We start from the raw sequence: 24,967 nt of genomic DNA, 5'->3' as shown, positions 1-24,967 counted from the left end.
TCATAAGTGTTTTCTGTCATTAAAATTTCTTTAAAACAGCATTTATGAACCCCACTGAATTATACATTTTGTGCATGAACTCGTTTATTTCTCCTTTGATTACATAGTACGTGACTATCCATATCCTATCTCACAGATAACATATTTATAAAAGAGAAATTAACTTGCTTGTTCCAACTTCTTCAATGAATAAGTTGCCAATCTAAGGTGTGAACACAGACTCTCAGACCCTAAGCCACTCTCCATTTGGCCTATCAAAGGCTTACTTCTAGCCTGATACTCTTCATTTGACCTGTCAGAGGCTTACTTCTAGCCTGGTACTCTTAGAGTCTATGTGGACCCTATAGTTTCATCCTAGCAAGAGCAAGGCACATGTTGCATCCAACATCTATCTATCCTGGTGAGGGCTGTGCTTTCTTAAGGAAAGATTAAAAGTTAGCTATGTTAAAATTCTTGGAGTATTGATTGTATTCCTCACCATCGTGACCAAATACAGGACAAGAGCTACTTAAGGATTTCTTCTGGCTCACGGGTTGAGGGGATAGAATCCATCATGGTGGAGAAGGCAGGCGAGGATGACTCGTGATGCCACTGAGAGGCCTCATCGCCTATCTCAGCAGAAGCCAAAGCAGGAAGTGAATATGCTAACATGCAGCTTCTTTTCTCGTTTTCCCTTTTATTCATTTGGGTCCTCCCTCAGCCTGTGGGTTAGTGCTACCCACATGAGGGGCAGGTGTTCTCTTCTTAGTCAATCTTGTGTGGAACTGTCTTCACAGATACATCTGAAGATGTGCCTCCCAGCACCCCGGGTATTTTTTAATCTAGTCAAGCTGACAGTCAGAGCTAACCATCATTTGGTTAGTAACAAATTCCTGGACCACAACAGATGGGGCTATTTTCTTGCTTGGGTGTCCAACAAAGGGAAGACATTGGAAGTGTTTTCAATTGATGAACTCTAGGAATTGGTAAATTCCCAGCTTGCTCGGCAGATCCCTGAAGGCCTGAAGGTCTTGATTATAGCAGCCAAATAAAAATGTGCCTATTGGTGGATTCCTCTGACTGGATGTCTCCTCATGTATAAAAAGAAGCTGCATATGCTTATTCTGTTGCTTCTAGCCAGGGGCCTAAGCCTTTGTCGTGAATCTCATGCTGATTTTTTTTTTATTTTGAGTATCCTTTCAAATTTACTCCTTTGTTTATTGCTGTGGATGTACACAAATCATAGATAGTACATATAAAAGTAAGAGAGCAGCTGTTTAGAGTAGGTTCTTTCCTTCCACCTGTCTGGGTCATCAAGCTTGTACAGTAAGAAAACCACTGAGCTATATTGCTAGCCCCAAAATACCTTTAGTGATCACCTTTGTATTACATACTCTTTTTTTAAAATATGAAGTCATAATCTGCCAAAGAAATGTGATTTCCTGGAATCTTCCTCAGTTAAAATTGCAAACGTATTTAAGGTACCAAGGTTTAAAGAAATGTCTAAGTAGTCAGCACTGTTGGTGGTGGACGGGGCAGACTTATGGAGCGGTACACTGTCAGGTTTATGAAGCTAACTGAAGATCTGCTTCTCAGGCTTGATGCTTCAGATGACTCGGCAAGTCAAAGCAGTCTTGGTCAAGAAAGCAGTGAGCTCCCTATATGGAGGTGGGTGGTCCTTGGACTTCCCACAGGGCAGGGAACCCTGATTGCTCTTTGGGCTGACGAGGGAGGGGGGTTTAATTGGGGGAGGGGGAGGGAAATGGGAGGCGGTGGCAGGGAAGAGACAGAAATCTTAAATAAATAAATAAAGAAAGAAAGAAAGAAGGAAAGAAAGAAAGAAAGAAAGCAGTGAGCACTCAGTGCTGTCTCATTTCGGAGCTTCCCAGTAATTTTATATTAAACATTCCGAGGAATCCTACGGCGGTGTTAAGTAAGCGCGGTTTATGTCTGTGCTCTCAGGACCCACAGGGTTTCAGGCCTCCACTTTTCTCTTCTCTTCCCGCTTTTGCTTATAACTATGGACAGATCTTGAACTAGTGGTCCTAGAAGACAGCCTGGAAACCACGAGTTAGGAAAAGCATGGCGCTCTGAACAGTGGCGTTGTGGTGGGATTTGGAAGTTGTTTGGCCATGCCGAGGCCATCTCAGAGGAAATGGTGTTTTATTCCTTCGCATCAAACCAAGCGAGGAGGTTTGAGTTATGTGAAGAAGAGTGGAAAAAACAGACATTTATTTTGTAGTGTGTTGCCATGGGGATAACTACTTGGGAAAGCATAGAGTGCATAAATTACTGTAATTCCTTCTCAGCCACCACTTAGGCCTTTAAGATTCTTTAGGTTGTATTGATGAAAATGGTTTGGAAAAAGTTTTGAACAATGGAAAGTTAATTCTGTTGAGTAGACACTGAGGCAAGCAGTCCGTGATAATTGTTTAAAATTAACAATAAAAAGATGGCATAGTACAACTAAGATTTAAAATTAGCATGTAACTTGTGCATTAGTTAATGTCCAGTGTGCTGTCTACCCACTAGTATGCTGTGACTGTTTAAAGTTAAAATATCAAATGTGATATTTAATAAGTAGTTCTTTAATACCAGCACTGGGGTGGCAGAGGCAGGTGGATCTCTGGAATTGGAGGCCAGCCTGGTCTACAGAGTGAGTTCCAGGACAGCCAGGGCTACATAGAAAAACACTGTCTCTAAAAGCCAAACTAAGCCAAACAAACAAAGTAGTTCTATAGCTGTAGTAGCCATGTTTGTACATTCAGTAGTCGCGTGGGGTGAATAGCTACTGTATTACAGCACAGAAAGGGCCATCTCCATACATAATTCAGGTGGGTAGTGTACGGGGAGACAGAATTTTCACAAGGTTCCCATGATCTCTATCCCATAATACTCTCACCCTCTTATAACCCTCCCCTACCTGAGTATGGCCAGTGTCTGTTTCTCACATCCAGAGGATGGAATACGGCAAACGTGACAGCATCTACTCACTTGTACATGTGTGTCATGTGACGTGGGTACCGGTGTAGCGTTCCCATGACTTTGTATGAGGTGCCACGTTTTTAGACTGGAGGGAGCAATTCTCCTGAAATCTTAAAAATAAACCAACAAGCAAACAAAAACGACTAAACCTCCATATTGTAGATCGGACAGAGGACCACATGGGAAGAACTCCAGCCAGCAGGCAGCTTCAAGGGAAGAACTGGGCCAGCAAATGGCATCAACTCAGAATTCCATTCTCCCCATTTTAAGGCTAACGGTGAGAAATAGAATCAGGATGATGTCCTGGTCTCAACCGGCCAGACAGTGACTGTGTACCAAACCACATAGGCTGTAAGGGCATAGCCGAGTACCGTTTGCAGATGATAGGTTCATGGGAACGTTTTTGTGCCTCAGTATATCTAATTTAACACCAGTCCAAATTATTTTTGGGGTAGTCTAATAAGCCACACTTTAGTGGGACCACATGCTCCAGTGATTACATAGAACAACTGGTTGTATTGAGGCTGGTGCTTCACTTCCTCCATAGAGGAAAAGATGGTTAACTTTCCCAAGTGAGTGTCTAGGCCTGGTTAGTAAGCTCTGTACAGTTTTGTGGCCAAGATCTCGTATTTTACTGTTGCTGTAGTACAGCAGATAAGACTGTGGTCTCTGGCATCCCAGAAACAATGGCTTACGTTCTCTACTCCCGACTTAGAACCCGAATGACATGTGGCCGATCGCCTCTGCAAGCCTCCATTTATTCTTGCGTAGAGTGGGGGTAAAATCCTCCTCCATGTCAGAGCGTTATTTCATTCAGCAGAAATATTTTTATAGCCTTTAGCACAGCACTTCATATGGTCTCCGACTTCCGAAAACGCAGAGAGAGGTTTTATTATTTAACAGCATTTTTTCTATTGATTTCTCATAGCAGAGAATCAAAACTCGAACACATTATTTCTCTACTCTCATTTGAAAAACCATTGTGTAAGATTGTTACCTGGTTATACCCCTGCTTTATGTCTGAACTGCTGTGATCCAGTTCCAGATCAGATGCAGTTAAAAACAGGTCTTGCTCAGACCAAGTGCCCCTATGCTTGGAGGTTGCTCTGATTGTATATTGTTTGGGCAGATTGCCCCAACCTCGGGCCAGACTGTGGAATGCTGGTTTCCTCTGACACTAGCCTCCTGGGAGTCGATTTTCACGGTTTCCATCTGTTTTTATATTACCCCAAACTGTAAATACAGCTGACACCCCACCAAATTGGCCCTAATGTTCCTGTGTCTAACAGCAGAGGTACAGGCTTCTAGAAGGATAGAATGCTCCCTGGAATTGTGGCAATTATGTTGAATGCTTGATTTTAAATGTTCAGATTCCATCTTTTATTCGTATTTGAGAAGGAAATGGTGTGCCCGAGGAGATAGGAAGTAGGAGCATGGCGGGGGCTTTAACTTCGGCTTTGCCTTGTTTTGAGTTTGCCCATGCTTCCTGGAGTTCCATCCTCAGGGGAGCCATTAAATGACATAAACATTTTTTTTGCTTCTTTGTCTTTCTCTCCTATTTCTTTTTTAAAATCTGATTTTATTGTCACTCGTTTTTGTCATTCTTGTCCTTACCTCTAGTTAGCATGTGCAACTAGAATAAAAGTCTTTAAGACAGTAATATCACAGAATATTATAGTCAAGAAACAATTTGATCAAAGAGAATAGATTGGCTCCCAAGACTTTATAACTGGAAGGTGATCATATTGAGAACAGGCAGTTACAGGAAGGTTGCAGGTGCCTGCTGGCCTTGTGTGTGGCTTCCTGGCGGCTTCTCAGTTCATCACGCTGTTGCCACTGTGAGGCTGACACACCTTTGGCATTGTCCCCTCCTGTGCGTCTAGTTCTCTAGCACCCCATCAAGTTGACGCCCAGGATCATCTTGTTCAGTTTACTGTTGCTTACAGGGACTGGAACAGAGAACACAGGCTGTGTCATGAGGTTTGCCTTGTCTGCTTCCTAGACCTTGCTACAGCTGCCTGAGATAGGAGAAGGCAGGGCACAATAAAAAAGAATGCTACGATACTCTCTCTACTTGATCAGCATGGTGTAGACACCAAGGAACAGTTTGTGAGCGGGACCAACTGAGGCTCTGACATTGTTAGCTCCACAACTTTGTGTAGCTTCTTCATCTGTGAGAGGGACAAGTACATAGGACTTTCCAAATAGGTTAAGTAGGTGACATATGACTTATATTCCCCACACATCACACAGTATCTCAGTGATTTGGGCCCTTGTTACTGCAATGATTCATTGAATATGAATTTAATTAAGAAAACAATGCCCAGGTTTGTTTGTTTGTTTGTTTTACCATACCCCCCTGGATTGTAGGTCTAAATTTTTAAAGTGCTTTTTTTTTTAACAGTTCATACTGCTCTTGTATCAGCAGCAGACAATAATTCTCATTTGTATTCTGCTTTAGTCTAAAATTAAAAAACATTTTTTGGCTAAGTATCTAGTGTAGTGATAGCTAGTCTTGTCACTTTGAGTAGATTAACAGATTTCTTGGCGATCAGGAAAGGATCACCCTGCCCCGTGTGTGTCTAGAGGAAATTTCTAGAGAGGATTAGGTAAGAAGGAAGGACCTGCTCATCCCCTAGGCTAAGGGTGCCAGTGAACTGAAGGAAAGAAAAGGAGAAAGCAAGGCATATTCATATTCTCCTTATCCCCTCCCTTCTCCCCGCCAAATTTCATGATGGATGGGAAAGGGTCCCGTGAGGTCTCAGTCCTCCCTGCTAGGAGATAATGGTGCTGCGGTGGGAATACCATTTTCTTCAGTAGCGTAGCCACTGGAATGAGATCAGCAGGAAACAAAGACACGTGTGTACACGCTCACAGACACACACGGGGCAAGGAGGAGAAAGAGAGAGGTGAGATGCAGTGTTATTGGGAGGAATGAGCGGGGGATGAGAGAGGGCAAAGAGGGGGGTGATGAAAATTATTTATGGATTAATACATGCATGAAACTGTCAAAGAAGTTAGAAAAGGAAGTGGGTGAGGAGCTTAAATAGAGTCGCGAGGCAAGAAGGGCATAATGGGCCTGGCAGGAAGTGATGGTGCTTTGATCAGTCATGGCATTGAAACTGATGGAGGGAAAGGGTCCCATCTCACCGGCTTTCTGCTCTCTTGGCTCTGAGACAAGGATCAAGGCCCCAGGGAATATGTGGAGCCATAGTACCCTGAGCCAGAGACTTGCTGGGCAGGTGAAGAAGGCAGGGGTCTCTGCTTTGGGTCATCCTGAAGGGGAATTGCTTCCTTCTGTGGGCTGAGGGGCAAGGGCACATAATCTGATCTCAGATGAGGATGACATAAAATGGAACACCTTTAAATTTAGTTCTTCCCAATGAGGAAAGCCACCCGAGGCAGCCATCTTCAGCCTGTGTTTATTGAATTCCATAACCAGTTGGGAGGGCAAACAGTAAGAAATAAGAGCCAAGATTGTTAGTTAATTCTGCATCTGTTACAGTTGTGTGTGGTCTGCTTGCTCAGAAGAGCCTCCTTTTGTCAGATGTCCATGGCTTGAGCACTTGGTCATTAGTGGGTAAATAATAGGCTTGACTCTCTATGGTGGCACACTGATACCATGATGTTCCCAGAGAAGGGCACTAGAGGCCTCACCAGCTCGCGCATCCACTCTCGCCCCCTGTCTTGTTTCACGGATGTTTGCTGGGAGGACGGGGGATTCTAATAGCTGCAGTGGGAACGATCCTGCTTGCAACATATAACGCCTTTGTCATGGCTGTAAGAATAGCCTTAGAATATTTGTGGTAGCCCTTTCAAATTTATAGCTGTGATAAAATACTTAATGATATTTATAATCACCAAAAACAGTGGGACCATCTCAGTGGTTAAGAGCAAAGCTTTTATTATCAGAAATTCTGCATATAGAATAGACTGCTGGCTTCCATTGCATGCATTTGTGTGTGTGTGTGTGTGTGTGTGGCCATCTACACATGGCTTCACTTCAGTGTCTTCACACACCCATGCTTGCCGTGGTCTTCCTCAGTGTTGCTGTCAGTGTTGCCAGCCGGGAGTGTAACTCATCAGAAAAGAAGTACCAGGGCAGATCAGCATAGAACAAAAAGCTCCCACCGATGCCTTCCACAGCCACTGTGTGAGGCAGTCACGATACCTGTCACATGTGAGAACTAAGACACTAAACATGTGTGTCCAGTTTCACACGACGTGATGACATTCTGTTGTAAGCTGAGAGTTGAGCAGAGAAAGAGCATGCCCGGATCTGTTTTAAGCATACGGCATGGACTGACTTATCAGCTCCTCATGGTCACCTTTGAGTAAGATACAATTAGGAGCCCACATTTTCTAGGTGAAGAAACTGAGGCACAGAGACATTGAATATCTGCCACTCCTAGAAAGTGGGAAACTTCTGATGACATCTTAGAAAATCTGATTCTAAAAATAATGTTTTTAGTCACTGCATAACACAGATACACTTAAAATACCGGTCCATGGGCTCTAGAAATGGGCTTGCACTGGGGTCGTTCTTGCCAGTTTTCATTCCTAGCTGAATGTGCATTCGTTGTTTACTCAAGAGAAATGAAAGTGTATTTCTACAAAAGTCTGGTATAAAACAGTTATGGCCACTTTATTCATAACATTAAAATAATTTAGATAGTCTAATTACCTATGATAAGAACTGACTAATTGAACTATAGTAATATTCAGACAACAGAATACTACCTGATCTAAGAAGGAGTAAAACCACAAACACACAGATATGTTTGTACATTGAGGAGATGCTCATTGGGCAAAGCACTTGCCATGCAACCACATGGATCTCAGTGTGGACCCCCAATATTCATCTACATGATGGACGGGCATGGCAGCCTGTCTGTAGTTCCAGCACCCATCGTGAGGGCAGACACAAGGGATCACTCAGAACAGCGTGGCGGGCTATACTAGCTGTGTGGCCCAGCTTTTGGTTTCCATGAGGGATTCTGTCTTAATGAATACGGTAGCGGGTGAATGAGGAAGACTCCGGAAATCTGTTCAGGTCTCTACATGCATTTACAGTCATGGACATGTGGGCACACACACCCACGTGCAAACACTCATACAGAGTATAGAAGCCTATGCAAAAAGACATGGACAACTCTGATCATTCTGTGCCCAGGGAAGATTTCAGACAGGAAGATCACACACAGTACAATGTCTGTGAAGTCAAGAAGGGGTGAAATGCTCCAGATATGTAGAAGTTAGTGACTCCTCAGCAGGGGAGGGCAATGCTCCGTGTTTTGATTGGGCAGAAGTCACTGATGTGTGCCTTTTATGTCTAATGTCTATCAGTGCATTTCTTGCATGGACTCCCACTACACACACACACACACACACACACACACACACACACACACACACACACAGAGTTTCCTTTCTCCCCAATCCCATTCTCATACTTGTTTTTCTTCCCCACTAGCTTAGTAGCAGTTGTTGTAGACCAGTGTGAGATTTCCAGAGCTTCCCATTTATGTTTTTGTGTTTCCAATGGGCTATATATTTACATAAACAGTTCAGTTGAGATTGTATGAATCATCCTGCTGCTCTCTGTGCCTGTTTATAATGTCTTGGAGTCTTAGAACTTTCTCATCTTAATCCTTTAGCTAGGCTCATCCCCATTCTGCCAGTGTACTCGATTCTTCAGTCAATTTCCTTCTAACGGACAAGTGGAAGTTTTCAAATTTCCATTTCTATTTTCAATAAAAATGTTTTCATGAATGTACTGTGTTTGTGCACAAGTGCTTTTGTGAGCTTCATTGTGTGTGTGTGTGTGTGTGTGTGTGTGTGTGTGTGTCTGAGAGAGAGAGAGAGAGAGAGAGAGAGAGAGAGAGAGAGAGAGAGAGACGGGGGGGGAGAGGGGGAGAGAGAGTGTGTGGGTCCAGGAGAGAGGTTAAGCATCCCTGTGTATCACTTTCTGCCTATTTGCTTTCCCTGAACCTGGTGCCTGCCTTTTCTTGACTAGGCTAAAAGCTAGCAAGTCCTGGCAATCCCCCTGTCTTCACTGCCCCTTTGGAGTTATAGTTATGGGCATGCCTGGCATGCCTAGTTTGTTACGTGAGTATCAGGGTCCAAACTCCAGTCCTCATGATTGCAGAGCAAACACTCTTTACGGCTGAACTGTCTTCCAATCTCTTCAGTCTTTATTTTGAATCTTAGATACATTTTGAATGGCAAGTCCTTGGAGACCAAAACTCCTTAAGTGAGCCCCATGGGATTGCAGGTTTACTCTAGTGGGCGGGAGTTAGAAAAGAGGCACAAATGACATTCTCCTCAAAAAGTTTAGAATGAGGGTGGGGAGTCTACAGCCCTGTAGAACCTGCCTCCCAAACACTAGGGACACTAGAAGACTCTTCTGAGTTCAGCACCTTGATTTATTAAGTGTGGATCTGCTTCTGTAGATAGCAAGATAGTGGGCCTGACAGGCTTCTTGTAGATGTGGTTATGGGAAGCTGCAAGCACCCCAGAAAAGCTCACAGTGGTCATGCTTGAACTGAACGCCACTCTCTGTGCAGAGCAGACCCTGTCTTAGCTGAGGGACCTAGGACTGCAGCATCTCCCAACTCCCTTACCTGACTTTCCAGGTACCACTTGAACTGGCTTTCTTGAGGGACATTTGAGTGGCGAGTTCTTTACTACCCAAAGACTACTGACCTTTGCAGTGCCAGTGCCACTCTTTGCTTCCTTCTTACCACCAAAGGGAAATCTTCCTCTTCCTTATTAGTTTTCCTGGCAACTCAGAATAAAGTTCAGCCATTAGAAATGTATTTGAAAGTCTCTGTACGTCCACAGGGAAGGCGTATACTGGGTTTGTAGCTGATGATAGTCACATGAACACCTGCCATCCAATCTTATCATCTGGCTACCTTCTGCCTGAAATCCAGTTTTTTTTTGTCAAATTTTGCATTTTCAATAAAGCAGTGTTTGAGGAAATGGCTGAAAATGCTGAAAAGAGTCCTGCCCCGCAGCCACGGAGCTTCAGATCTTCATTTTTCGTAGCTACTCATTTGAAGTGAAGAACAACTTTAAAAGACCTGGAGTCTGGAATTTATTTATCTATGTAGCTATGTTATCTGTCTGTCTGTGTATGTAACTATTTATGTTTATATGTATGTATGTATGTATGTATGTATCCATCCATCTATCTGTCTATTAAAAATTGTCATATCCATAGAAATGGGGTCTTTGTGTTTGGAATACTCAGAGAATGCTGTGCCATTTCTTCATGCAAACACTTGCCACCAGACTCTACTTTATTTGTGTGTGCTTGGATAAGGGCATTTAGCAGTTGGTTCTCTTTAGTGGTACGCATTAGTATAAACTATGTTTTTCTCTGAGAGTGTTCTCTAGTGAAGCAATTACAGGCTTTGGCTGTGCCTCCATTGGCAAAGCACTTGTTGAACAAGCATGAGGACCCGAGTTCAGCTCTCCAGCACCTACGGGGGAGCAGCAGGTGTAGTGATGTATGCCTGCATTCTCCAAGCTGGAGGTGCAGAGACAGTAGGGTTCTCGGTTCTTGCCAGACAACTAGTCCAGTGAAAGTGGTGAGCTACAAGTTTACTGCATGACTTTCTGGGAGCAGAGGAGGAGGAGAGTGATGGAGGAAGGTCCTTGGTTAAGTAATAAAGAAAGTACTTGGCCTCATAGGTTAAAACATAGGTGGGAGGAGTAAACTGAACAGTATGCTGGGAGAAAGAGGAAGTGAGCTCAGAGAGGCCATGTAACCCTCTCCCGGGCATTGGGATTAAAGGTGTATGCTACTACACCTTGAACTCACAGAGATCTGTTTGTTTCTGCCTTCTAGGCACTGGGATTAAAGGCGTGTGCTACCACACCTTGAAGTCTGAGCTTCATGTGTCTGTCCCCTAGAGCTGAGCTATGGCGTCTGCCAGGCAGAGGGGAGCATGGCCTCTCTGAGCTCACTTCCTCTTCCTCCCAGCATACTGTTCTGTTTACTCCTCTCACCTATGTTTTAACCTATGAGGTCAAGCAGTTTCTTTATTACTTAACCAATGACCTTCCTCCATCAGGAGAGCACACCATTCTGTGAGGACTAAAGGAAGAATGACTGGCGGAGAGTTACCTTCATGCGATGGTTCAGTCGACGCTTCTGCTGTTCATCATCTAGTTCTCTTTTCGTCTGTGCTCCTCAGTGTGCTGGGCTTGGGCATCAGGGCTCAGTCACAGTGGTTGCTGTAGGAGTGCCGAGGACACAGGAGACGGCACTAGGAAGGATGTCGAGGATTCACACCCTAGCCTCCTCTTCATGGCCCGGGTCCCTAGCCCTTGGCATTGCTCTCCTGCCACGTGTGGTATTAGATTAGATTTATAATATCTGCTGTGGACATGGCAGCCTACATCTATGGAATGTAATCCTAACCTATCCTTTGTCCTTTGTCCTTACCATCTTGACACTCCATGTCAGGATGACCCACTGGAAACTGTATCAGGGCCTTGTACAACATTGTATTTAGCTAAAATTTTGAGCTGTGTGTTAACAATGTATTTGATCAGGGACTCTGGGTTGTTATTTTAAAAGTCAAAGTAGTGGATTAATATTTCAGAAAAAGAACAGGATTCAAAAGAACAATAATAATGAGAACAGCAGCTACTCTGAAGGAAATAAAAGCAGTATCCCAGACCAGTGGATGTTGTGTACCCTGCCCACTAGCGTTTGGAGTCCTCTTTCCTCACTTCACTTCCATCAAGTGGAGTCTTCTTGTAACCCTCTGTTTCCCCTGAAGTCAAGTTTCTTCTGTCTTGTATCATATGTCTTTCTACCTGGGAAGCTGCCTTGTTGGGGAGATACCCTGGGTTGCTCCTCCTGGTGGAATTCTTTGATATGCTTTGGAAACCGTTTCTGTGGTCACAGTGTCTAACTTCATCTCCTTCCATCTTCTGTCTGTTCTTGTATGCATGCCACCATTTCTCATGGCATGCTGTTTACTTCCTTCAGCTTTAGGAGACCCAAACTGTATATCTTTAGTATTTATGTTCCCTCTGAACAAACTGCTCCTTAAGAATGACAATTACACATGTCTTATTCACCATTGACATCCCAGTGCCATCCTGATACCTGACATTTGTGGGTGCTGAGCACCCACACTTTTGTGGTTGAGTAGATGTAGGATTCTCCCAATCCCTGGTTTTCCTTAGCCTGTGCCAGGATATGCTGCACTTAAGTCCTTCTTGAATCTATTGTGACAATGCATGCCTTCCATATAGTTGAATATAACCACACTCTGCTGGCTTTTCTCAGGCATATGAAAGATCAGAATAAGAAGGTGGCTAGCCTCAAGCACAACCAACAGCTGGAGAAGAAGAAGAATGCCCAGTTATTAGAAGAAGTCCGCCGGCGCGAAGATAGCATGGTCGACAACTCACAGCATTTGCAGGTATGTCTACATTCTGCTTCTTAATACCTAAATGTTTAGAGATGGACTGTTTGCTGTAGCCAGTGCTGCAGGAATCTATACGTAGCAATGGTGGGCCTTACTTTGCCCTGAGTCCAGCACTAACAGGAAAATCTCAGGGAATTCAATAAGGCTTTCTCAGTAAAAAGCATCATTTCTGGAATAATGTTCAAAAAGAGCTGAGATTGGAAAGTCCTGAAATTGCTACACAGAGGTTCTTCCTTCCTGTATCTCACCTTAAAAGGTAAGGGCTACAATTACATGGTTGGCAAGTCAAGTCTCTTTTGAATTGTGTTTAAGTTGTGTGGGAGGGAATGTGTGTTCTTATCAGAGAAGGCATTCAGATGTATTCCTCTGATTAGTTTACAAAAACCGGGGCTCCAGAAGAGATCATTACTCTGTCTGAATATAGTGGGTATAGTTATCTCTCAGTGATAGTCTTACCTTGGAAAGCAACTGATAGACCAGAACAGCAATCTCTTCTCATTAACCATAGCTGTGTTGGGACAGAGCTCTCCCCACGTGCTCAATAAAACATTCAGGCTTTGAATGGGACATTGGCTTTGAAGTGCTTTTATTTACTCCAGTCCTGTCTTTAACCAGAGCAATTTGAGTTCAACTGGGCCTGAGTTCATGTTAAATTCTGCTCATTAGTTAGTGTCTTTCTGCAGTTATATATTGGTTTCCTCCTTGGAGATAGAAGTAGATAATTTTAGTGTGTACTCATAGTTCATCCTTTTAATTGCCCAAAAGAGAAATGAATAACTGTTCCAAGGAAGGAATGTGGGGAAAATCTGCATCCCATCCCAGACGGAGGTTTCTCAGCTCCTCTTAGTTTCGGTGCCTCTCTGTCTTAGACGCCTTTGGTGCCAGTTCTAGTCAAGTGTCCTTTGCATGGATGCTTGGCCTAGACTTGAGAGCACAGCTAACACTGGGTCCTCTTTGCTCGCGGGTCCACTTTAGTATGGGTTCTAGCTGAAATGTGCCCATAGCTTCTTCAGTAATCTTGACAAGTCATGTCTAAGAACTGGGATCTTAGTCTTTCTTCTGTCACAGATATTAGGTCAAAGTCTAAAGAATGAGATAGTAACTAAAATTTGAAGAGTGCTGTAGGTTTTTAAAAAATATATCACATTTTTAAAAATGTATTTCTCACATTTATTCCCCAGAGCAATGTTGGTCACTTTACATGTGTTGTGATTAGAAGTCACAAAAAGATCACAAAAAGATTCTGGAGGACTCCAGGTCCTCCTGTCCTCCACAAATGAGGGCAGAGGAACATGGCAGTCATAGTTGCCTTTCATTATCTGCTTCAGTGTTCCAGGCTGTGCTGCCTTCTGTATGTTAGCTGTTATCCCATTTACACTGCATGCCACCTGAGCAACAGCCTGATTGGATTCAGATATCCCAACAGCAGGAACAGCCTCTGCTTCCATCCCCCTGCAGGATGCTGTGCTTTCTGCCTCCACCCCCTGCAGGATGCTGTGCTTTCTGCCTCCATCTTCCTGTGGGATGCTGTGCTCTCTGCCTCCATCTTCCTGTGGGATGCTGTGCTCTCTGCTTGGCACAGCAAGGCACAGTTCGAGCATAAACCATAAAATACACAGTGCTTGGAGCGAGAACTTCCATTGAGGGGATTGTTGTTGCTATTCCTTAATTGGCTCTGGATTACATTCCACACTTTAAAATATATGGCCAGAGTATTCCTGGAAGGACGACTTACCTTCTCAAAGTCCTGGCCTTAACAGGAGGACTGATTGCTTCTGCTCCAGAGCACTGTTAGAGCTGAGTTGGAGTTTCTCAAGAGCTCAGAATCATTCCCGGCACAGACTGTGCTCAGAAAAAAAAATGCTGATAACTGACTGTCTTTACAATAACAAGAAAAGATGCGAAATCATTGAAAAAAGTTGCTTGGGGCCAGAAAGATGGCTCAAAGTGAATGCACTTGCTGCTGAGCCTGACAACCCGACATGGGGTTCCTGAAACCCACATGGGGGAAAAAATGACCAGCGCCTGCAGGTTATCACGTCATATGTACACATATATGCACATATACACAGAAACACTTATAATAAGAAAAAGAGTTGTATGGTATGTGCAGGGTTCACATGGTTGTGCTCTGGTTTGCATTGAGCATATACATTTTTGTCTTTTCTCTGTGTAGCAATTTGTTCTTTTCTTAGGACACATCTAGTTACGGAAATTAATGTCTTGTTTTTGGCCCATGAACTTTTGTATAGCTGTGTTTTCTTAAGGGGCCTTGATAACTGCCTCGTAGACCAGTTCATAAAAGATAACATGGTCTGGAATTGCTCAGTTGCATTCCTGACCACCCCAAATAAAGGATAACATTTGAAATGCAATAAAAAGAAGTCACAATTAATTGAGATGGAAGTGTCTCTGCTTGAGGTTAATAGGGAGTCAATCTCCCCCTTGCCTGAATCATTCAGCAGATGTGCTGAGATGCAGTAATTGCTGCCTTCTGAGAATGGAATTTTCTAGATGCTCTTAATTTTTAATATTAGTGTTCTTTTAAGTACTTTCTGTTCTTATGTTAGTCTTTAAGTGTCAGCCAGGATTTGGTTTATTTGGTTGGTTAAGGTGTGGTTGAAAGTTTGGCACTGGCCAATTTGATTCGTTCGGCACTGGTGGTTTGTGACGATTGATGCCTTGATTTTACCCAGCCAACTAGTTGGTATCTAGAAATAGATTATGAGCACATTGCTCTAATAGTAATAACTTCTGGAAGAGGCTTCAAATAAGAACTCAGAGCTGGGCTTGGGGTCACGTAGGCCTATAATCCTAGCACTAGGATACCGAGACAGGAAGACTACAAGTCTCCCGTCTGGGATACATAGTGTCTATATAGTGACACTCTATTAGGAGAAAGATGGGAGGAAGCAGAACACACACACACACACACACACACACACACACTCACAGAGAAGGAGACACAATCACAAAGAAAGAGGGGAGAGAGACAGAGACAGACAGAATATGCTGAGCTGAAAGAGATACATAAAATTAATGACAAAGTTAAAGAGTTACCATTTAGTGTTTAAACAAGAGCATTGTTGTGTCCAGAATGGCTCCAGCGTTGTATCTAACTGGGGTGTCAAATAAATGAAAACAGACAGATGGACACATGAACAGATAGCTGACTTCTGGTGACCTGGTCTCTCTGCTGGAGAAACTGAAGCATCCTGGAAGCTCGGTGTGTTTATTCCATCGAGTTGAGTAGGGTGGCAGGATTATTGCATACAGCTGGACAAGAAGGCAGGGTTATTAAATACAGATAAACAAGGAGGCAGGGCTTATGGTACACAGTTGGATCAAGGAGACAGGTTTAGTTAATCTCAGCGAGACTAGTCTCTGTAGGGGAGTAGTCCCCAGGCCATAAATATTCAGGTGGCTAACACCAGGGTGGGCATTTTCTGTACATACTCGACACTGAGATTTGGTCTCCAGAGGAAGGCGTTGTCTTCCCTCTGAGCCTGAGGCTATGAAATCCTTCACGTGGCTGTGCCTATGTCAACAACACATAGCACTCAGGACTCCACTCACTCAGGGATTCCTCTGCTCCCTGTAGGATACAATAACAAAAGGTAAAAATTGGGGCCTCTAGGTCAGTGGTACTCAACCTTTGGGCTGTGATCCCTTTGAGGCTGTGACCTTTCCACAAGCACGACATATCTATCAGGTAGCCTGCATGTTAGATATTTACATTACAATACATAACAGTCACGAAATTGCAGTTATGAAGTAGAATCAAAAACAATTTTTTTTGGTTAGGGGTCACCATAATATGAGGAACTGTATTAAAGGGTCACAGCATTAGAAGGTTGAGAATCACTACTGTAAGTCAAAGCAAGATGTGACGTGTGGCTTTTTGTTTCTTATAATTTCATGGCAGGGGTGGCAACTACCTTCAGGGTCTCTCTTGGTTAGTAACACATGCAAGAGATGGGTTTGTATGTTAGGGGAAAAATGATGATGCCTGGTAGAGATGTATTGGTTAGTAGTTGCCTTGTAACAACCATCTCCAGACTCAGGCTTTTAAAGAACTCATGGTGTTCTATATTTGCATGTTGACCTAGGGTCTTCACTGCTCCAGAATAGTTTTTGCTGGGTGCCTGTCCTACTTGCTCACATCCGTAGGGGCAGCTGTTTCGTGTGTGTTCATTCTGAAGCTCAGGCGAAGAAAAACTGGTCTCTGACAGCAGCAGGGGCAGAGGAGAGTGACCAGACTTGGAGAAGTCATAGGCCTCGTCTTGACCTGATGGTGTTTGTTCCACTTCCGGTTATTGGCAAGGCATATGGCTGACTAGAGGGTTGGAGAACTCACTCTGCTTAGGGAAGGGGCAGGTATCAGAAAGACTGAATAACTGAGGCTAATCATTTGGTGTGTTAAGAGACAAATTTTGGAGACCTATTTTTAAATTACAGGAAAAGCAAGTGTGGGCGTGTTGACAGATTTCCTCCATAGTGGGCCTTAGTTGTGCACGTAATTGGAGGGAGGACTGTAAGGCATTCGGGAGCCCATGCCTCATCTGAGGACACAAGCCATTAAACTCTAATGAGCATTGCTCTAACGAAACTGAGTATATAGGCTTGTGGGATCTTCTGGTTGTCCAAAGTAAGTCATCAGTGTGAATTTTTATGTGCAACCTGGGAGTTCGCACATCTGTATGCGAATTGCTCATTGGTTTATAATCTGTTTCCCAGCCTGTACTCTATCCCACCGGATTCTTTTGGTATGAAACGATACTTAGAATGAACCTTACCTAGCTCATTGTGTCTGTAGAAGAGGGCTGACGGTTTAGTATTCATCTGGAGGTTTTTTTTTTTTCCTTTTTGTCTGAAAACACCTTGTTTCTCAAAGGAGAACACTCATACTCAGTAGGAAGAGAGCTCTTGATTTAACTTTATAGATGTATGTATGCTCATGGCCAAAGAGAATGGGATGGAAGGCTAAAGAGCTGTGAAGTAGCCAAGATCATCTTCAAATGCTGGTCCTTTCTGGCCTGAATGAAAACAGAGAATCTCCCCAGTCCTTCCTCCTTCCATCAGACTGTGAGTGAGCCCTATCTTCCCCGATGCATGCAACAAGGTTAAGTTTGGGAAGGGGTCCTGTATGGTTCCAAGTCTTGTAGCATTTCTTCCAACAGAGGCTGATAGTGAGTTTTCAATGACAGGAGATGACAGCCTTGAGGATTATCACCCAACAGATACTTGGTGACTGTTTCATCTTTTTGAGCCATAAAGATACAGAGTATGGCCTTAGTCGATGGACATTTTCAGTCAAGCACCTTTGGAACAACAAGGAAGAAATATTCGCACATTTTTTAAGTTAATGTTAAGCGTATGAAGGTAGATATGAATCTCTATAATTTTCTTGTATAATTCTGTAGAACTTTTCCCAGGATACAGATTATGGAAGTATGATATTTATGTTGGGCCCTGGGGCTTTGTGCTTCTGTATGTCTCGTCAGAACCCATATGGAGACTTTTCAACAAGTGATCTTTCATGAGATTCACACTAAACCGTCCTTACTAGAGTGGGATGCTTCCCCCACCCCCACCTCTCCTTTCTTGCTGAAGAAACATGCCAATTAGAAATCCCAGTGGACCTCTTTGTAGGTTTTGGCTCCATTTTCCCCTGTACAGCTTATCGACTTAATGAACGAACATTCTACGAAACACACAAGCCAATATTTTATGCTCCTTTTCTGTTGTATGTCTGCAGAGTTCTCTTCAATTTATTGCCTGAAAACTAAAGTCTGTTCTTGTGTGCTTCCGTTTCCAAATTATAGGTTCCCAGGGAACTGTAAAGTTCCTTTTCTACCAGTGATTAAACCCCACTGTGACTCGCTGGGAAAGTGAGTGAATGTTCCCATTTATTCTAGTTATAGTAGAATTCTAAAAACTAAAACAAGCAAAATGAATAGATCACAAAATATCTAGAAATACTTTAAATTAAGTAAACTTGTATATCCATATTTCCTCCCAGGGGACTTTATTTAACTTTGTTCTTCCAATTAGAGTCAGAATCTACTAGCAGAGGAAGTGTACAAACATCAAGTCTCCAATACACAGCTTCCATTGAACACACACTTCATTGTGAAGTCCCCAAGCTTGCTAAGTTGTTTCTTCACAGGGCAGTATGCATATATTAAGCAACAATTTTAAGCCTCATGTCTTTCTGTCCATCTCTCCAAGTCATGGACTTAAATTTATTTCTCTTTCAATTTCGTGTGCTTACAATTGTTCCTCTAACGATGATCTATGTTCTCATGTTATGGCACACTTACCTAAGCACTGCTGTAAGAGGAAACCCGGCCAGTCAATGCTCAGAGATTCATCACTGTCAAAATGCATTTATCAAGTTCCTAGTTTTTCATGGCTGTCTGGTAGACATGGCGCACGGTGACTTAGGGAGATTTCATTTCAGCCATCTTTTTCAACATATGGAAAGATGAGAAAGGCCATCCCAGCTCAGCTTGAGTGTCCACATCTGTTCCAACTTCATTAGAATTTAACATATCTTTTAACCTTTGGATGAGGTTTGCTTGTTTCATACTTTTCTGTCTCAATGTATAGAGGTACATAAAACTTGGGGGTGTCCCCTTAGCTTGTGGGTAAATCTCATGTTGCTGGCCTGAGCTGTTTGTTCATGGTTTCAAATGATAAAAAAAGGGTTTATGTGACTGTTCACATGCAGAAGACGCTGTTTTGTGGGGTAGGGGGTGGGTGTTGTTCTGATTGTACTGACAGTTTCTACAGAAATGCTCTCTCTGCCCCCCACCAGGATTTATTGTGACACTGGTTTTCTTTCACACTAAAATTCCCAAGAAGTACAAATGGCTTATGTTGTATATGGGCAGTCTTGAAAAATCTCAGTTGACAATCAGTTTCTGGTAGGCTTGATTCCGAATCATGGCTCTTATTAGCAGTTAGACTGTTGGGTGTCAAATGCCTTGCTCAGGGTCTTTGGGCTGCCCGGTTCTCAGCCAAGTGAGATCCCATAAAGAAAACTGTTGTGTGTACATGTCTCCGTTTTCCTTTCTCCCTCCCAATAAAGTATGACTGTTTTCCGAATGTGGAGGAACCTGCATATTTCTTCTGAGAAAAAAGTCCTCAGCTTTTTCCTGTGGATTTGTGACCTAATCCTCCACTTCATTCAGCCCTTCTGTACAAACACTGTGTATATCCATAGAAAAGAGAGGTTTATTCTTAATCAAGTATCGCCTAATCTACCTACTAAATTACTCCCTAGAGAGGGACTCCCTCTTTTCTGTGGGGTTTTCAGGTTTTATCCCACCAGTGGCTCTTTGGCAGTCCCTGTAAAGGAGATGTTGGTTTGCCAAAAGCTGAGGCTCATGCACAATGAAATTCAATGTATTTGTCAACTTAAATCCTCACAATGAGAGGGTACGGTCTGCTGGAACGACAGGATGCAGGGCGGGACGAGAGGACTCCGGCTCCCATGAGTGGTGCTCTCTTGTTCATCCCAAGGGCAACCATCAAGGAGGATGGGATCATCTTCTAGATGTTTTCTAATTTTTGCACCTTTGGGTTCCTGAACAGTGGTGCCCAAGGGAAAGGTGGCCACCCTCCTGGGGCTCTAGAGAATACTGAGAGTAAGTCTTTTCCAGGTGTTCTCCTCTCCAGTTAGGAGGGGCCTTTGGAGAATGCCTGCTTCTGTTTACTCCAAACTTACACCTCTGCCAAACAGCTCCTGGAGTTTGGGCTATAATCTGCAGACAGCATTTAAAATTTATTTTTAATTTTTTTTATGTTTGTTAAAGTCACTGCTGGTATTCCATGTCATCAGTCACAGAGCAGCAACCAACCTTGACCAAATTGTCACTTCCCCCCGCCCCCAGGGTGTTTTCATGCATGCTCTTGTCTGTGTTCTCCCATTGCCATTGAGGGTTGGGGGCAAGTGTGGCTGCGTTCATTTTATAAACATGGAAGCCGAGCCTCGAGGTCGAGTATTTGGGCTTCTGTGACAATTGTAGATCCCACTAGAGGTAAAACGTGGCAGAGACTCCAGAGTTTTACTGTTCTTGTCACAGTTGCTCCCAGCCCTGAAAAGATGTGGAAGACAATGCTTTCTGAGGTTAAAACGGGAACCAGAATTGTATAGGGAAAACTACTGAGATGTGGGGTGGTAATGCTGTATGCCGACAAGCCCGGCATTTTGGCACAGGCCTTTAATCCCAGCACACGGGGGGGGGGGGGGGGCAGAGGCAGGTGGAGCTTCGAGTTCAAGGTCAGGCTGATCTGTGTAGCAAGTTTTAGGTTACCCAAAGCTACATAGCAAGACCCTGTCTCAAAGCGAAACAATGACAACAAACAAAGCAAAGGCATGTGTTGCGAACATCTGTTATGTTTGTATTTTCCGTGGACCCCACTATTTCTGTAGTAGATAAATGAGGGCATTGCTTAAGAACCCAGATTTGAAAGGCAAGGGAATAAAAGAAGAAAACATTCTAGTGGCAGGCAGACATTTTAATTTTCTCCATGGTAGAATTTATGTAACTCACATGCATTCTGTTCATGCCACCTCTAGGGGGCAGTCGAGTTCAGCATGCTTCAAAAACACCAGTCCACTTAAACCTGCTCTCCATGTCCAGGGTAATTATGGCAGCTTTGCCCTTAGACATTTCTTGCTACCAGAAGTCCGGGGCTGGAGGGACCTGCAAATCACAGTGTGTGTCACCCCGATGCCACACCCACTTCCTAACAGATGCTAGTATGTCAGCATGTCATGACCCAAGGCATGACCTAGCCATGGTTAATTTCTAAAAAACATTACCTTTGACTCATGGCTTGTCCACGCCATCGCTGAGCTATGCATTCGAACACTCCAGGTTAAGGAAATGACAGTCAGTGCCATAGGCAATGATTTATCTGGAAACCTTGCAAAAGGAAAATATAGCTATAAAATCTGTTCCCATTCATTTAACAGTCTCTCCTGTAATTCATGTTTGCGTACTGGGTAACTTGAATTTATGACACTTTTAACATCTTCTCTACTGTTACACTTTACCTCCACATCTTACTTATTTATGTTGCCTGGGGAAAAAACCTGCAAGGTTAAGCAAGCGTAAGTTTTCCTTACTAAAACGGACCTTAGACTTATTTATGTATTATTATTATTTTAAATATAAGCGCCTTGTTTTGCTGGTGAGAGAAGTAGGGTCCAGAAAAAATCTGGGACCTGCTCAAGAGCCTAGAGGGAGATATTGGCAGAGGAAAAACTGCACCCTAGGCTTTGGCATGCCTGCTGCCATCTGTGCCCCTCTCTGGCTCTGCAGCTATAGCTGCACTGTGTAGGATATAAATGATTAAAACTTTAGAATGCAGTGTCTCTCAGCAGTGAATCCATCCATGACAAGAAATAATCCTTCTCAGTGAACTACAGTTTATCTTTTTTACTTTTATTTTTTGGTCCTTTTGTTTTGGAACAAGATTTTGCCATGTAGCCAAGATTGGCCTTGCTCTCTCAGTCCTCCCAATTCAGCCTTCTGAGTGCTGGGATTACACGCGTGTGCCACCATACCCACAAACTTTATCTGTACTTTAAAAATGGGATCTGCTATCATTTCTTGTGCCCATTGTTTGTCTTTAAAGATAAAGTAACTCAAGCAGTGGGGTTGGTGGTGAAGCAAATTGCTGTCAGTTTAACCTACGGAGTTTAGGACTCTCTAAATGACAATAAAAATTGATATAAGTTATTTTGTCTCTACCATTTTTCTTCATCCATAAAGAATGTTGCCCATAAAGAAACCTATGATGTTTCCTACTCTAGAAAATGAGTGTGGACTGTTTGGCAAAAACAAAAAGGATGGCAATGCCCCTTTTGCTGAGCAGTAGGCTGGTCTAAGGATGATGTCACCTTTTGAGTTCTTGCAGAAAATGCAACTCTGAGAACAACATTCAGGAGTTTTGCAGAGCCGGAGACTGCACTTTGGTTTTCCAGTGACCGAGACCCAAATAATCACACAGAAACTATATTGATTACAACACTATTTTGCCAACAACTCAGGCATATTTCTAGCTAGCTCTTGTATTTTAAATTAACCCATTTCTATTAATCTATATATCGCCATGAGGCTGTGGCCTACTGGTAAGGTTTTCTGGCATCCTCCTCTGGCAGATACATGGTGTCTTCTTGACACTGCCTACTCTCTCTATATCTCTGTTCGGATTTCCTGCCTGGCTTTACTTGGCTAAGACATTGGCTGAAACAGCTTTATTCATCAACCAGTAGAAGCAACACAAACACAGAAGGACATCCCACATCCGTTTTGTTGGAGTATTGTAGGGAGTTGGGGCAGGATGGAGCATGGGGAACATTCCGACTGCATTGTGGTTAAAACAGAGACCTCTGCCATTGCCTGGAGCTAGAGTAGTCAAGGGAATTGATGCTGTCTGAGGTTAGAGCTACCTTTTGTATCCTATTATTGATAGGTCAATGGGTCTTAGTGGCTATGAACCCCAGCCAGGCAGCCTTTGGAAAGGTATACTCAGGGCAGTTTAGGAGTGAGTTCTGTAGTCTTGAGTGGCTATCTGTTCTCTTCCCCACCAGTTATGTAGCAACCAGCTGGCAGTAATCACGCTGTACTCTTGTTTGATGAACAAAGCTGACAGCTGTGGATGGTTTCCATAGCTTCCTTCTTGTTAGTACATAGAGGTGTTCAACACCAGTTCAGTTGACCAAGTCACTGGGAACACATTGACTTGTTTGATACTCTCAATAGACTTCATGAGGTTTCTTTTGCCTTTGAAGCCATTCTTAGATGAGCAAATTGAGTCTTGGTGATGGTAGTGAGTGAAATGGCTGCTGTTCCAACTCCTTGATGCCTATGCCATCCAGGCAGGGAGGAATGAGGGCGCAAGCAGGCAGTGGGGCTGGCTTCTAGTGTGGCCATCATTTCAAATGAGCTGGGTAGTCTTGAACAAATGCGTTTTTTCATTAACCGCTTCTGTTTTCTCACCTTTGAGAGGAGAGGCTTGTAGGGGGGACAGTCACCTCCATCTCTGCAATTTTTGGGTCTGACTATTGAAGAAAGACCATATCTAGTGACCAAATGACACTTTCTGTAAGAGTGACTTCTGTGCCACCTGGAGGGATGCAACCAAATAGAGCCACCCATTTATGGATCAGGGAAACCCTGCAGGGAGGGGGGTTCTGGAAAGATGGTACCAGCCTGGCAATGTATGCAATGACTCTGCACTCTCTGTCAGCTTCCCTTCTGGAGGACAGGCTTTGCCATGTTGAAGAGACCTTTATAGCCTGCATGGACACAGCATGTTTTTTTCCCCTCGATCAGTGGGCTATAATAACACCTACATTAATTGTTACTTTTGGCCTAAGATAGATTAGAACTATGACAATCTGGACACAAGTTACACAATGCAGTGACTTCTAGTGCTGTGCTGTGAGGGATTGTAACTAATTTCCCAAGGGTAGGATCTATGTGGCTTTCAAATGTAATTGTTTGTGAAGTAGACTGTTATTTTTATATGCCATTATGTCAATAAGGACTTTCCCTCCACTCCCCACCCTGCAACAGTATGGGTCATAGTGAGCTGTGGGAAAAGAGAAATGGATTAGCCAGACAGATAGCAGGTTGATATGATCCAGGTTTTCATTTCTCAACACATGTGTATCAAAGTGATAGTCGCATGCGATACAGAAATATAGGAAAGAATGGTTCCATTTATCAAATACTTTGGAAAAAATTCCTACTCTACCCTATATAAAAGACTCGGAGAAGTCCTGATGCAAGAGAACTATTTAGCCTTCCTTAATCCTGCAGTTTTCCAAATTACTTGACAAAAGACCTTTGTTTTCTCCCTAGAATGTACTAACATTGTTCAAAATTAGAGTTTTTTCTTTTAAACTTAAAAAGTGCTGGTCTAGGAAGTCACAGTGCTGATAACAGAACAAGCTCTGTGAGCTTAATTTTCGATGGAGCAGCCGCTGTGTGAAGTAGAGAGTCCTGTTTGCCGAAGCAGAATTCACTTGGGTTCCTCCTTACTGATTGGAAGGGTTTTACCAGAATGACTGGCAGAGACAGTTCTACGTGCCTTTTAGGGAACCGAGTCTCGTGAACGAAGCTGATGTGGAAGGAGTGGGGAAACCTTTGTGACAAGCAGTTAGCATTCCTGCCCATCACTCACCTCTGAGGTCCACACTGACTCTTACTTAGAAGCTCCCATTAGGCAATCCTGCAGATCCAGATTTGATGAAGGATGCTTTGGCAGAGTATGTGCGTGTTCTTCCAGCTTGGAAATATCCCGTTCTCGGGGCAGTGGATAGTGGTTAACACAGAATCTTAGGGTATGTACGTGACTGTGACGTGCTCAGCCATAATGGAACATTTATATCACACACCCTCCCCCATGGCTCAAGGACCATTGCAGAGGCGACAGGGGGGCTGTTGTAAGAGCCAGGCTTTGGGAAGAACCAGAGTGAAGCGGTGTCTTCTGGATGCGGCAAGACTGCTGCACTCAGGAGCTCACAG

General features: G+C 43.5%; 1 protein-coding gene across 8 annotated transcripts in view; it reads left to right on the top strand.

The window, feature by feature from the left end:
* The window catches only part of Erc2 (ELKS/RAB6-interacting/CAST family member 2), an 892,417-nt gene that overhangs the window by 477,158 nt on the left and 390,292 nt on the right, over positions 1 to 24,967 (top strand). For all 8 annotated transcript variants that reach the window (XM_041662605.1, XM_041662600.1, XM_041662604.1 and 5 more), the window contains one exon: positions 12,275 to 12,410. In XM_041662605.1, coding sequence (XP_041518539.1) covers positions 12,275 to 12,410 — 136 coding nt within the window. The remainder of the gene's footprint in view (positions 1 to 12,274; positions 12,411 to 24,967) is intronic.

Source organism: Microtus oregoni, unplaced genomic scaffold, assembly GCF_018167655.1.
Source record: "Microtus oregoni isolate MIOR12 unplaced genomic scaffold, Mior012 000013F_ref0000133, whole genome shotgun sequence".
Lineage (NCBI taxonomy): Eukaryota > Metazoa > Chordata > Mammalia > Rodentia > Cricetidae > Microtus > Microtus oregoni.
Note: the sequence above shows the minus strand (reverse complement) of the source record. Positions and strands in the feature narration are given on the sequence as shown.